General features: G+C 36.2%; 1 protein-coding gene across 2 annotated transcripts in view; it reads right to left on the reverse strand.

Annotated features, from left to right (window-relative positions):
- The window catches only part of usta (uronyl 2-sulfotransferase a), a 70,301-nt gene extending 61,478 nt beyond the window's left edge, over positions 1 to 8,823 (reverse strand). The window contains exon 1 of one of the 2 annotated variants that reach the window (XM_024290695.2): positions 8,340 to 8,823. In XM_024290695.2, coding sequence (XP_024146463.1) covers positions 8,340 to 8,580 — 241 coding nt within the window. In that variant the 5' untranslated portion in view covers positions 8,581 to 8,823. The remainder of the gene's footprint in view (positions 1 to 8,339) is intronic. The other variant, XM_024290696.2, reaches the window with a different exon arrangement.
- Between the last annotated feature and the right edge of the window lie 4,105 nt (positions 8,824 to 12,928).

Consider the following 12,928-nt stretch of genomic DNA (forward strand, 5'->3'; position numbering starts at 1 on the left):
ACATTCTTGTTATCACCAATATTTTTACAGGGTATAACATATAACATCAGTTAAAATAGCAGTTAGATTAAAAATAGCACTTAATAGCCAAATTTCACTTTTAGTTTTTAATACATTTTACTTTGAAGTTATTAGAAGCTTTCGACATGAAGTATTTTTTCAAATCTTTTTCAAAGTGTTTCCAGTGTTTTTTTTAATTATTATTATTATTATTATGCCAACAAGTGTTTTCTTGGCAGTAGCTCATTAGAAATTCACCTCTGAGTTGTGGCTCCGCCCCTTCCCTTTCCCTTTGTGAAGTGGAGCGTATTTTCTGTCACAAATACGCTCCCTTTTTAACAGCATTTTTTCACCTACTCCCAATTCACATTGATATTAATAAAGAAATACTTCAAATTTGAATTTTACGCCTAATTTTATTAAAATTTGTCCTCCGTCTTATGCAAAAATGCCACAGGAACATGTTAAAAACACCAAAAACACATTTTTCAGTGGAGTGGTTATTCAGCAAACTGCAGTGAGAGCTTCCAGTTTCATGAAAAGCAAAACCTGAACGCCTAACTTCTCAATAATTGTTTTCACCAGCACAAGCCTAAAATAACATCTCCATCATGACATCATTACGAAATGCTTGTTTCCCTTAGTTTTGAGCCAAAGTACCAACAGTGAGTCTTTCTTTAGTTGCCATTGACTATAAAAAAAATGGTTATCCCTTTATTGACCCTTTAAGACCAATTAGGAGTCAGCTGCTCACACCGACCGCGTCTCACTTCTGCATGGCGAGGAATGCAGCTTCATTTACCGAGAAAATAACAAGCCGTCTGATGGTTTTGGCGTCTGACATCACTCTGAAGTTTTGGATTTTAGAGGGAGAGCAGAGGAAGAACCATCAGGATTTGACTTCCTCATGGACCGTGTCAGCTGAAAGTGTTCTGGCATCCTCGCATCCCGACCAGGAGGCTGATTTCCTCCGACAGCCTGAAGCATTACACCTACTGTAAATGAACGCTTTGTTTTCCAGTCTGCTTCAATACTGCTCTATTAAATGAAATAAAAAATTGGAAGGCGGCTGTATTTCTCTCACACGAGCGACTTCACTCAAGCTCCGGCTGCTGCTCACCAGGCATTAGCGGTGAAATGCTGAGAGACAGCTGGGCTGCTTTTCATTTACTTCTACACTTGTAAGCTGCTTTAAAGGGGATTTTTTTTTTTACTTTGGACAAAAGGTTAATATCTATAAATCCGTCTTTGAAGATTTGTTTGTGATACTACGACATTAAGAGCTCTTTAAGTTCTCCATTGAAGATGTTTTTTTCAATGTTTTTGTCCAATATTTTAAGATATTTCTTAAAATGTTCTTAAGATGATGAAAAATTCTGAATATTTTTTAATTCAAAGGTCATAAAGCGACTTTTAAAAAGTAAAAAAACAGTAAAGTTGAGGTCAAAATGTCCAAAAAACATAGTTAACCAAACAGAATGATGGTGAGTTAGTTAAAATGTAGATTTAGAAATGAAATAATTTCCTTTTTGCAAGATAACAACCTGATAATATCAAATGTGAAGCTGATCACGACACTTAAAGTCCTCCAATGACTTTTTTTATTTAAAAAATCCTTCCCAGTAGTGTTCTAATTATGATTTTTAACCAAAATCCCACAAACTAAATGACTTAAAAAGCCATTTTAATGTTAATCTGAAGCCTCTGTTTCCAAAATCTCCCCTGAGGGGGCGTGGCTTTTGGAGCAGAGCAGAGTAGCCCCGCCCCTGATCCCCCCCTGTCCTGTTATGATAGCTCTGTGTCTCGCTAGCATAAATCTTCTACATAAAAACATCAAGGAAAAATACTTAGAAATGCAAAAAAGAAATTACATCTTATTATATTTGTTCTCTTGCCACAAATAAATGTTAAAAACTCAAAAACAGACAATAAGAAATCTGGAAAATGGAAAAATAGGATAGAGCAGCATTGTGACTGAATAACTTCCGGTTTGAAGCAACTTTAAAATCAAAACTAACTTAACTTATTTTTGGGTAAAGCAAGTTGGTTCTCATTTTTTTCAAGCAGAAATACTCATGTTTGTTGTTCATAACAACCTTAAAGGTGATTTATTTTTATAATGTAATCATTTTAACGTAAATTCAACAAGATGGATTGTTGCTTAACTGTCAAATTCTGCCTAATTAGTCCCGCCCCTTTGTCCATTTTAGAAATAGTTTGGTCTAATAAAGTTAGAAATGATCACAGAAATAAAATCTGTCATTAAACTAATTTGAAAGAGGGTTTTAAAACTTGTTGGCTGTTTAATTTTAAATCCTTTTTTAAGCAACCAATCATTTCTTTTAAAAACAGATCATTGAGGACAAGCCCCGCCTCCTTGAGGACGTTCAGACAGAAGCTGTCACCTTTTCAGTGCAATCTAAGAACTCTTGGTCAATAACTCAAGTTGGTAAATCACTGATAAATGAATAAAATGAAACATATTTACCGGGTTTGTTAATGTTGCTGAGTTACAGAGAAGCGATGTCGCTTGAACATGTCTGCTGGGTCGGATTTCCAAGAGCACACCTGTGTTTTTTGGCGCACACATCTGCCGCTTATTAAAAACTTTGCTCCAGCCAGGTAACCTCAACAGGCTGGAAATAATTTTCTTTTTTTACCCACAATGCACGGGTTCTCTTTCAATCTAATTATTTACCAACTTCACTCTTAAAACAATTGAGTTATTTCTTAACTCCATTACTAATTTTTTTATGTTGGGGTGAATTTTTAGATGAATTTTATAGCAATTCTAATCTTTTTTTGGTTATAATAGTTTAATTTTAACCCAATTTATGTTTATTTTTTATGAGTTCTTTTTCTAAATAAAGATTATCCAGAAAAATGTGAAATCCCTTTTTAACGGATGAGTTTGTAGTTTGTGACACTGTAAAAATATCCCACAAAACTATAGTTTTTACATGTTAAAATTCAAATGTTCATTCAAATTCAAACTTTATTTATAAGCACTTTGATGCAGCAGCAACCAAAAGTGCTTAACAGGTTTAAAACTGTTTAAAAAGAGACATAAAATAACATGAATAAAATCAAAATATAAATATGAATGGAAACAGATGTGGAATTATTGCTATTTTGAAGGAGTACTAGTGCAAAAGTTTGTTTTGTAATTTCATAAAAGGCATGAAATTGTAATATTTAGTCATGTATTCAAACAACATCCCTAAAACGGACTAAACCAAAGCGGAACAAGAAGAGACAAGAGTTCCCACAGCGTCCTTTGTAATCACACGTATCTGAACTGTACCGCGCTGCAGAAATTAATCTCATGTCAACTCTTAAGGGCAAAATTATTCTAAGAAGCAGCCAAATGCTGAGTGAGAGATTGGCTGCAGCATCCAGCTTGTTAGGAGTTTAAAATGATGGAGAATGTGTCATGAATCAAAGATCTGTCCACCTTAAAAAGCTCTACAACTCCCACCACTGTTCTAGATTAGCCTCTAAAAAGGACAGTAGATCCACTTCTCTTGTTTTTGTGTTCTAGAGACCACAGTCTGATGGTATTTGGCATGTTGGTGCAAAAATATAGAGTGTATGTGGCATGAGGACGGGAACAAGCTTCATCTCTCTACATTAGCTTGACCATATGTGTCAAAGTCAAGGCCCGGGGGGCCGGATCCGGCCCTCCAAGTAATTCTCTCCGGCCCTCCAAATCATTTTATTTTATTGTTATTAATGGTGCGATGTTATCTTGTTCTTATTTTTAACTTGTTTAATTTTGACATAATATATTTTTATGGAGAGTAAAATATTGAAAGTTATTTAAAGTTGATTTATTCTGAAATAATATTCCTGCCTTTTTTTTTTTTTTTTATTCATAAAAAAAAGTTACCGTTTTAAAGTTTTAAAAATTGGCGGCATTCTGATAGCTTTTTGGATTATTGTGGCATTTACTAAGATATTTTAGTCTGCTTTAAAGTTCAAACGCTAATATTTAGGCTTCATGTTAGCTGTTTTGGCTAGCTTAAGTTTTTTTGCTTTGTTTTTTAGGCTAATTTGGCATTTAACTAATATTTTAGCTAGCTATCAGCTTCAACGTTTTTAGCTAGTAGTTCAGTGATTTCAGCTATCAACTCACAGCATTTTCAGCTATTAGCACAGGTTTAAACTTATAAAAGAATAAGGTTTTTGGACTATATTGGCATTTACTAAGATTTTTTAGACTATGTTGTAGTTTAGCTAACATTTCAGCTACATGCTAGCTGTTTTGGCTAATTTAGGCTTTTTTTGGGCTGTTTTGGAGTTATGTTGATATTTAGGCTTCATGCTAGCTGTTTTGGTCAACTTAAGTTTTTTTTAGGTTTTTTTTTTTGGCTAATTTGGCATTTAGCTAATACTTTAGCTAGCTATCAGATTCAACGTTTTCTAGCTATCAGCTTCAGTGATTTCAGCTATCAGCACAGGTTTAAAGTTTTAGAAAAAGGTTTTTGGATTATTTTGCTATTTACTAAGATTTTTTAGGCTATTTTGGAATTTAGCTAATAATTCGGCTACATCCTTGCTGCTTTGGCTACTTTAAGCTTTTTAAAAGTTTGTTAGATTGTTTTGGAGTTATGCTACTATTATTGGAACACTTGCTGTTTTGACAAATTTGGAATTTTTTGAAAAACTTTTTTAGGCCGTTTTGAAGTTTAGCTATTTTTTTTCAGCTACATGCTAGCTGTTTTGGCTAACCTAAGTTTTTTGTTTAAGTTTTTTCAGGCTAATTAGGCATTAAGCTAATATTTTAGCTGGCTATCAGCTTAATAATTTTTAATCTATTAATTTCAGCATCTTCAGCTATCAGCACTAACATCTTCGGCAGCCAAATTCAGCTTACAGCTTTCACACAGGTAATGCTATTTATCTAGTTCATAATTACGTTAATAGTTACGATTTTAAACTTTAAAAATGTAGTGTTCAATAAATGCTTTTCCTGTTTGACCTGCGACATAAGGTGTGTTTTAGATTTTGGCTCCCTGTGTGATTGAGTTTGACCGTTCACAGAAAAGGTGACAAATATTACAAGAAATAATAATAAATAGCCTATAGATTGCACCTAATCCAACCCCCAGAAACAATTTCATTCAGTTAGGTCCAATTTGATTTGCATCCACACCCATAAACACGCGTTTTCTGCCATGCAGACGAGAAGCTGTATTAATATTTATAGGCGCGGCGCAAAAAAAGACAGACTTGAGAGTGCTAGACAAGGTCAGTGACTGGGAACTCACAGCGGTGGGCTGTAAATCCCTGTCTAAAGGTCTGCATGGCAGTGTAGTTACTGCAACTACATGTTGAGTGACAGCCTCAGACACCAACCTCCCCGCTGGGCTAAACAAAACACACTCTGTTCCCTCTGACTGAGGGAAACCCACACACCTAATATATAATTCCCTTACTCCCTCAGAAGTCCTCACCTTTCCAAAAGTGGCACCAATCGGGGTGGAAAACGCAGGAGGAGAAACTGCAGTTCAATAAAGTTATTTAAAAGACAAAAAAAATGTTCTTGATTTCTGTTATTTAAGGTAAAGTATTCCATTTGGCACAAGTTGAAAGGAAGGTTGATAAAAAATACTAAAAAATGTACTAAATAACAAAATATTTTTAACAAGTAATCAGGCACTTTAGCCACAAAATTATATTAATAATTCACCTTCCTAATCTTCAAATCATTCTAGCATAGATACTCTTTTCATCTATTTTAAAAGCAGTTGTCTTTAAATTATGATTATGGTCTTTTTAGGCAAAAAAAGTGATTTGTTTTCTAGGACATATTGCCTGCCGAGTGTCAAGACCTCATTAGAAATTCCCCTCTGAGTTGTGACTGGGAGCAAGTCTGCCCCCACTTCCCCAAATCCATCAGTTCACAAGCTAGCTTAGAGTCCCTCAAACCTCCAATCTAAAGCCTCGTTTCCACTGATTGGTCCGGTACAGTCCGGTCTAGTCCAGTTTTTTTTAGCGTTTCCATTGTTCAATGGACCCATTAAACCAGGGGGCTCAACTCATTTTACTTGGGGGGCCACTGAAGGAAGAGTGGCTGATGCTAGGGCCTCTAAACTCCAAACCAGCCCAAAAATCTTTTTTAAAAAAGCCTAGATTAGCCAAAATAGCTAGCGTGTAAACTGTCATGTTAAGGTGGGGGCCGCAAATGACTGCCATTTTGAGATCCCTGCATTAAACATGTCCGACCCCTACCTACCTCCATTAGTAGAAAAATAGAACGGGACTGTTGGGGCGGAGCCACTGTAGCCACCCGCGGATTGGCAGACATAGCACTGAGCTAGCATTCCTAACGTTTTGCTCCTACTAGCCGTCTAGGACCTTCTTTCAAACATTAAATTTAAAATTTTGTTTTATTCCCAGTTGTCAAAAATGCCTCAACCAATCTGGAAGCCTTATACCTCATTATTACATTATGTTTATTTCTTGATCTCTTTGTTATGCTGGTCTAGCATTTCTTTTGTCCCCCCTAGTGGTGAAATTGCAGATTGCAGGCATTCTTTGTACACCCAAAGCATCATCACGGGGTGATACATTTCAAGATGTTGCATTTTTCTGTGTCATGGTCCTTGGGTAAAGTCATACATGTCTGCGTGGACCAAAGACCAAGTCTCCAGGATTATATTTCTTTTTTAAGGATTTTTTTTCCTCTCAAAATTCCTAATTTTTCAGTCATTTTCAAGCCTGTTTTTAGGATCTTCCTATGTATTTGTTTTCCGTTTAAGCACATAAAAATGAATATAACTAATTTATTTCGTGTTGTCATATTTTTAACTATTTTTTTGTGAGAAATACTTTTTATTGGGTATATTATATCAGGTAAAAAAAAGTGATGGTGTAACTTTTTTTAGCCAAAGTGTTCTAGGGTTAAAGAACTATAACTCACCACAGGAAGGGGCTAGAAACTTGTATTTACCATCATCCTTATATGCTTTTTCTTCATGAATGGGCTGGATTAACCATTTGGAGGGCCGGATATGGCCCGCGGGCCGTATGTTTAACACCCTGATCTAGATGGCAAAAAGAATTATGTTTTATTTAATCAAATGTATTAATTTTTAGCGTATTTTAATTCTAAGACCTGTCTTGGGTGTCCGTAATTTTTGCCTCCCTTGAAAAAGAAATCAATGGATCTCAATGGGATTTTTTTCCTGGTTGAATAATGTTTAAATAAAATAAAAATAAATAACCCTCTCAATTTCTCCCCCTTCTAATCGGCCAATTATTTTGGGTGTAAAAAAAAAAACAAATTCAGGATTTTCAACTCAACATATTGTGTCTCTAAAAACAGCCCTAGATTAAGTTTAAATCAACAGATTTCTTCCTCCAGACTCAAGGACAGATGCTGGTTTTACTGATAAACCCCATCATTCTTCAATCAATCAAACTCACAAAGAGATTGTCTGAGAAGCTGACATGTTCAGGCTTTTGTGCACACTCATCAGTGGTATTTCTGTAAATAGCAGCTCCATAATAACACCCAACTTTTAATTTCCCAATTAAAAGGAGAGCCTGCAAGACATCGTCCAATGACTCTCAATGTTGAGATATCCAATAAATAGCCGTGCAGTTTTCCTCTGACATATCTAAGAAGGCTTAAACATAATTGCCATTCATTTGAAGTCTCCCTGCATGCTTTGCAGAATGCACGCGCACAACAAGAGCATGTGTGTGGACAGGAAACTAATCTGACCCCCGGGATTAGCGGTTCACTTGGTGAGTGGTTCTCATTCTGTTCCAGATGTTTATCACGTCATAAAGGCCCGAGTTCTCTGTGAGAAATAGGTAAGAACACAGCCTCTTTTCAACGCGCGCATGCACTGACAGACGCGCGCGCAGCCCCCCAGCTGGAGCCAGAGCGCGCGGATGGGAAACCACCACTCTCTTGAGTGACTGAAACTTTTACACCTCAGCAAACTTTTAATATAAAAAAAAAAATTGATGCATCATTTCAGAACTCTAGTGCGCATGCGTCTTGTGCGTAAAAAGCGCATTTTGGATAAAGCGCGCACGATAAATATGCATGATGAGGCCATCATCTGCAAAAATCAGTCACAAATTTATGACTAATTTCTAAATATAATTAATAATAATAATAATAATTAAATTTGGAGAATAAACTTCCTTAGTTTATAAGAAGAGGCGTAAAAACAGTCACCATTTCCACACAGTTCTACCTATGATGGGATGATACTATGTAACAAACTTCATAATGACCATCTGCAAACTACAGGAGCGCGTCTAGGCACGCGCAGTAACGGGTCATTAGCAGCGCGCGCAGAGAAAGGAAAAGTTCTCACCGAGATACTGCCGGATGTCCAGCAGGATTTTTGGAGGTCCTCCGTTCAGCTGGTAAAACAGGGAGCCGAAGCAGAAGAGGAACAAGGCGGACATGCAGAAGCCGTAGCCGCGCAGGGAAAAGCGCCACGGCAGCACCGAGAGGAAGCCGGACTTTCTACCGTTCCGCTCCCTGATGTGGTTGCTGTGAGTCTGGTTGTTGTTGTTGCCGTGCAGGGGACTGCCGCTGAAATTCTTCATCATCTCCTCCTCACAAAGCGCGGCGGAAAGTCACCCATCCGCCTTTGGAAAGTGAAACTTGACGCCTTGAGATCATTGGATTCACGCCGCAGCTGAAGGTGGAGAGGCGCGCACAGTTGGGGGGTCTCCACGGAGTGGATTTTTGCGCGCAAGCTTTTTCTTCTCCGTCTGTTCGCGCTCCTTGAATGACTGCTCCTTCCTTCCGTCCTCCCAGTCAAGTTAAAGGTCCATCCTTCTCCACAGACTCCTCTGGGTGTCATATTACTTAACGTGGAAAGGAGGGAAGCGTTCACCTCAAAGCAGAATTTCACTAAATGACTGTGCGTAAAACAGCGCCTCCGTGCGTTTCCAAAGAGGCGGGGAGCCTGGTAACATTTGGAGTCACACTTCCACGTTAGATATTGAAATACAATTAAAAAAGATGAAGAATTATAGCTTTTTTTCACAAACGCACTGTAAATATGAAGAAAAATGCATTAAAACTTTTTAAAACATTTTTTTAGAAATTACATAAACGTGAAAGGTCATTCATGACTTTATTTAACTCAGATCCTTTTAAGGTGGCATTTTTCAGAGTAGTTTAATCAAAGGAAGTCTTATTTTGATAGTGCTGTGCATACAGATGATTTTTTTTTTAATAAACATGAATTATACTGCTTTTGTGGCACGAATCAAAACAGAAAAATACAAAGAAACTAGCATTTTCTCAAAATGTGAAATTACTTTTCACATTTTGACAGAAACTGGTAAAATTTCCTTTCAAAATAAAAGACGCCTTTTGACTGGATCATCCCAGAGCAGTTCTGGACCGCATAAGATAATATGTGCTTTAAACTAATAAAAAAAAATCAGAGTTTTTACCAACGTTTTCCGTATTATTTGATCAAACGAGACCTTTTCAAGTCATCAGGGATGTTAAAACCTTTACATAGTTTATCTTCAAGGTGCACCTCAGCCGTAAACATATAAACCTAGCTAATCTAAATAAATAAATAATAATTTAGTAGCTATTACTTGAAAAAAATACTTTTTTATTTTATTTTACTTTATCCAGAGAGCCACTGTGGAAAGGTGAAAGGGACACAAGTGGCTCCAGAGCCGCAGGTTGCAGACCTCTGGTGTATAGACTCATTTAGTGCTGAAAACGATGACTTTAATGGTCGACTAATCAGGTCATGCGCAAACTGGATGTAAAGAACACATCTTAACCGTCATTAGCTTTAAACTAACTAAAAACTAGATATATAGCATTACCTGCGATAATGCTAGTGTGAATGCAGTAAGATGAAGATGCTAGTGATGATAGCTAAAGATGATGAAACTGATAGCCAGTTAAAATATTAGCTAAATGCCAAAATAGCCTAAAAAACTGAAAAAAGCATAAGTTAGCCAAAACAGCTAAAATGTGGCAGAAATATTAGCTAAACTATAGCCTAAAAAACAAAACAAAAAAGCTTAAATTAGCCAAAACAGCTAGCATGCAGCTGAAACGTTAGCTAAACTCCCAAAATAACCTAAAAAACTGAAAATAAGCCTAAATTAACCAGCTAGTATGTTGTTGAAATATTAGCTAAACCCCAAAATAGCCTAAAAACCAAAAACAGCCTAATTTAGAATAAACAGCAAGCACGTGGCTGAAATATTAGCTAAACTCCAAAAAAAACTAGGAAACAAGACAAGAAAAGCCGAAATTAGCCAAAACAGCTAGCACGCAGCTGAAACGTTAGCTAAACCCCAAAATAGCCTAAAAACCAAAAAAAGCCTAATTTAAAATAAACAGCTAGCACGTAGCTAAATTCCAAAAAAGCCTAAAAAACAAGACAAAAAAACCCACAGAGTAGCCAAAACAGCTAGCATGTAGCTGAAATATTAGCTAAACTCTAAATTAGCCTAAAAAACCTTAATAAATGCCAAAATAATCCATAAAGCTAGCATAATGTCATTATAACTTTCAACTTTACTACACTCTGACTCCATATAATATAAAGTAACGACTAATCGACTATTAAATTAGTCGTCGACTATTTTGATAGTCGATTAGTCGACTAATCGCGGCAGCTCTAGACTCATTTCATCCAAAAGGGTTTTGCAATCTAAGCATTTGTGAATAAATCAATCCAGCCTCAAAAACATTTAAAAACAAAAGCAAATGTAGACAGATATGTCTCAGACATAACGTCGAATTTAGAACTTTTCTAACTAAATAATAAAAAAGTCTTTCATTGTCAAAGTTAAAAATCAGAATTCCACTTCTCGTCAAACTGGGAGGCATTCTGTTCCTCAGCTTTGTTCCACCTGTAATTTAGTGTCTCCAGAACATCATGTGTCTGTGTTTGTCAGTTTCTTGGAGTTTACTTTTTTTCTTCCTGCAAGTTAACACATTTCATCTTTCTGGCTGGGATTCCTCGCAAGTTTGTTGCACCCTTATCCAGTGGGAATGTGAAAAATTGGAGGAGGCATGGGGACATGAATGTGGACCTTGTATCGTACAGGAGTGATTAGGGGAAAGTTCAGTGGTGGTAATACAGTATGTGGAGGTGATATTTTAAATGTCATTAAAGCCAAAAGTAATGTTGTATGGCTGCTTCACATTCACCCCTCTGCCTGGTCAGAGCTGCACATAACAAATTTATGAAAAAAAAATCAAAATGATGCGTTTTCTGTTGATTTTATCTCCATAGCAACCATATTAGTTTTTGTTTATCTGAGGGTGACGATCATGTCAACATCAGTTTTAGAAGAATCGGCAAAAGTAAATTTTTGGATTTCCTTGGCAACAGAAGTTTTTTTTTTTTGCTAACAACGCCAATATTCCTAAAATGTCATATCAACTTTAGCCAATGATTTATGTCCTCATTTTTTTTTTTACAATATTCTGGGAAAAAATCTGCAAGCCACATGCTAACATCTCTTTAGCTAGCTTATGCTAACAGCATTCAAAACTTTTTTTTCCCAAGTAGCTTCCCAATTATGCTTGAGGTGATAGATTAAAATCTCCTAGAGAAGTTCACATTTTTAGGGGGTACTAACGGGGATTTTTTTCCTTTTTTTTTTCTTTTTTTGGATTATTCAAGATGGCAACCATTTCCCCGAGGTCAAAGGTCAACATAGCTTCAGTCATGGTTTTTACTCCGGCCTCACGCTGCATACGGTCCAGCCTCTCCAGCGCTCCATCTCAAATTTACTGGCTTCTGATTTTTCCCGGACTCCAGAGCAATTTTTAAACCGGAAATCGTGTGATTGAGCGTTAAATTTTCAAAATAAAACCTATTTTCCACTATGTTTTCACCGTGTTGTAAACATGACGTCATTGTGACAACCAACCGCGGTCTTACTCAATATGTGTAACACAGTCAAATATGCACATTTTCCGGAGTATAAGTTGCAGTTTTTTCACAATTTAGCCAGGGGTGTGACTTTTATTCAGGAGCGACTTATTTGTGTGTTTTGTTTTTTTTTAAGTCATAAATAGGCTCATATATTTGTTATTTTCCCAGTTAACACCGAACAACCACTAGAGGGCGCTGCATCTGAGTATTTGCTACCGACAGCAGCAGAAGAAGAAGTGTCGTCCAAAACAAACATGGAAGAGAATGTGATTGTTTTCCTCTTTAACGTCGATATTTTTATTTTACAGATCCAAAGATTAGTATTATTGTATTTATTTATTTTAGTTACGCTCGGCTTGGCTGATTTGTTTTGAAACGTCACTCTTTTCTTGTTAAAGTGCAACTTAGACTCCAGAGTGATAAAATACACTATTATTAAATACGGTCCTTGCAGTCTAGGACTGCATCTAAAGAAGAAAAAAAAAGTTATTTTGTCTAAAAATGTCAATTTTTTAATTTATCTTTTTATGAATATAAATAAACACACATTTTATGATAAAACTACTACTCAGATGTCTATAGAGCTTATTGGACAAGAGTAACAGCAGAACACGTTGTTTTTCTAAGTCTTCAAGTAAAATAAAATGCTCGACAGGTTATAATTAACTTTAACTTTGTTGTTTTTCTTGCAGTTCTGCTGATTCTTCATTTCTATTTTTAACTTATAATTCTGTGGATGGTTGGCTGACCACATCTTTCTATTCCTGCACGCTTGTGTTCCCCACAGTAAATCACAGGACGGTCGCCTGGCAACAAACAGTTTTTATTATTTTTCAGAATGACAAATTCTTTATGGACATTACCTTTGTTTCAATACGCAAGTAAATCTGTATGGACAATCATTAAGTAGATGAAAACCAAATAAAATAATCATTTGTACACATATCTTACAATACATACTGTAATTCCTTACTGACTCGAGCAATATGCAGGAAGGTATTGCTATTATAGTACAGCTAATT

The sequence above is a fragment of the Oryzias melastigma genome, linkage group LG24, assembly GCF_002922805.2.
Source record: "Oryzias melastigma strain HK-1 linkage group LG24, ASM292280v2, whole genome shotgun sequence".
NCBI lineage: Eukaryota > Metazoa > Chordata > Actinopteri > Beloniformes > Adrianichthyidae > Oryzias > Oryzias melastigma.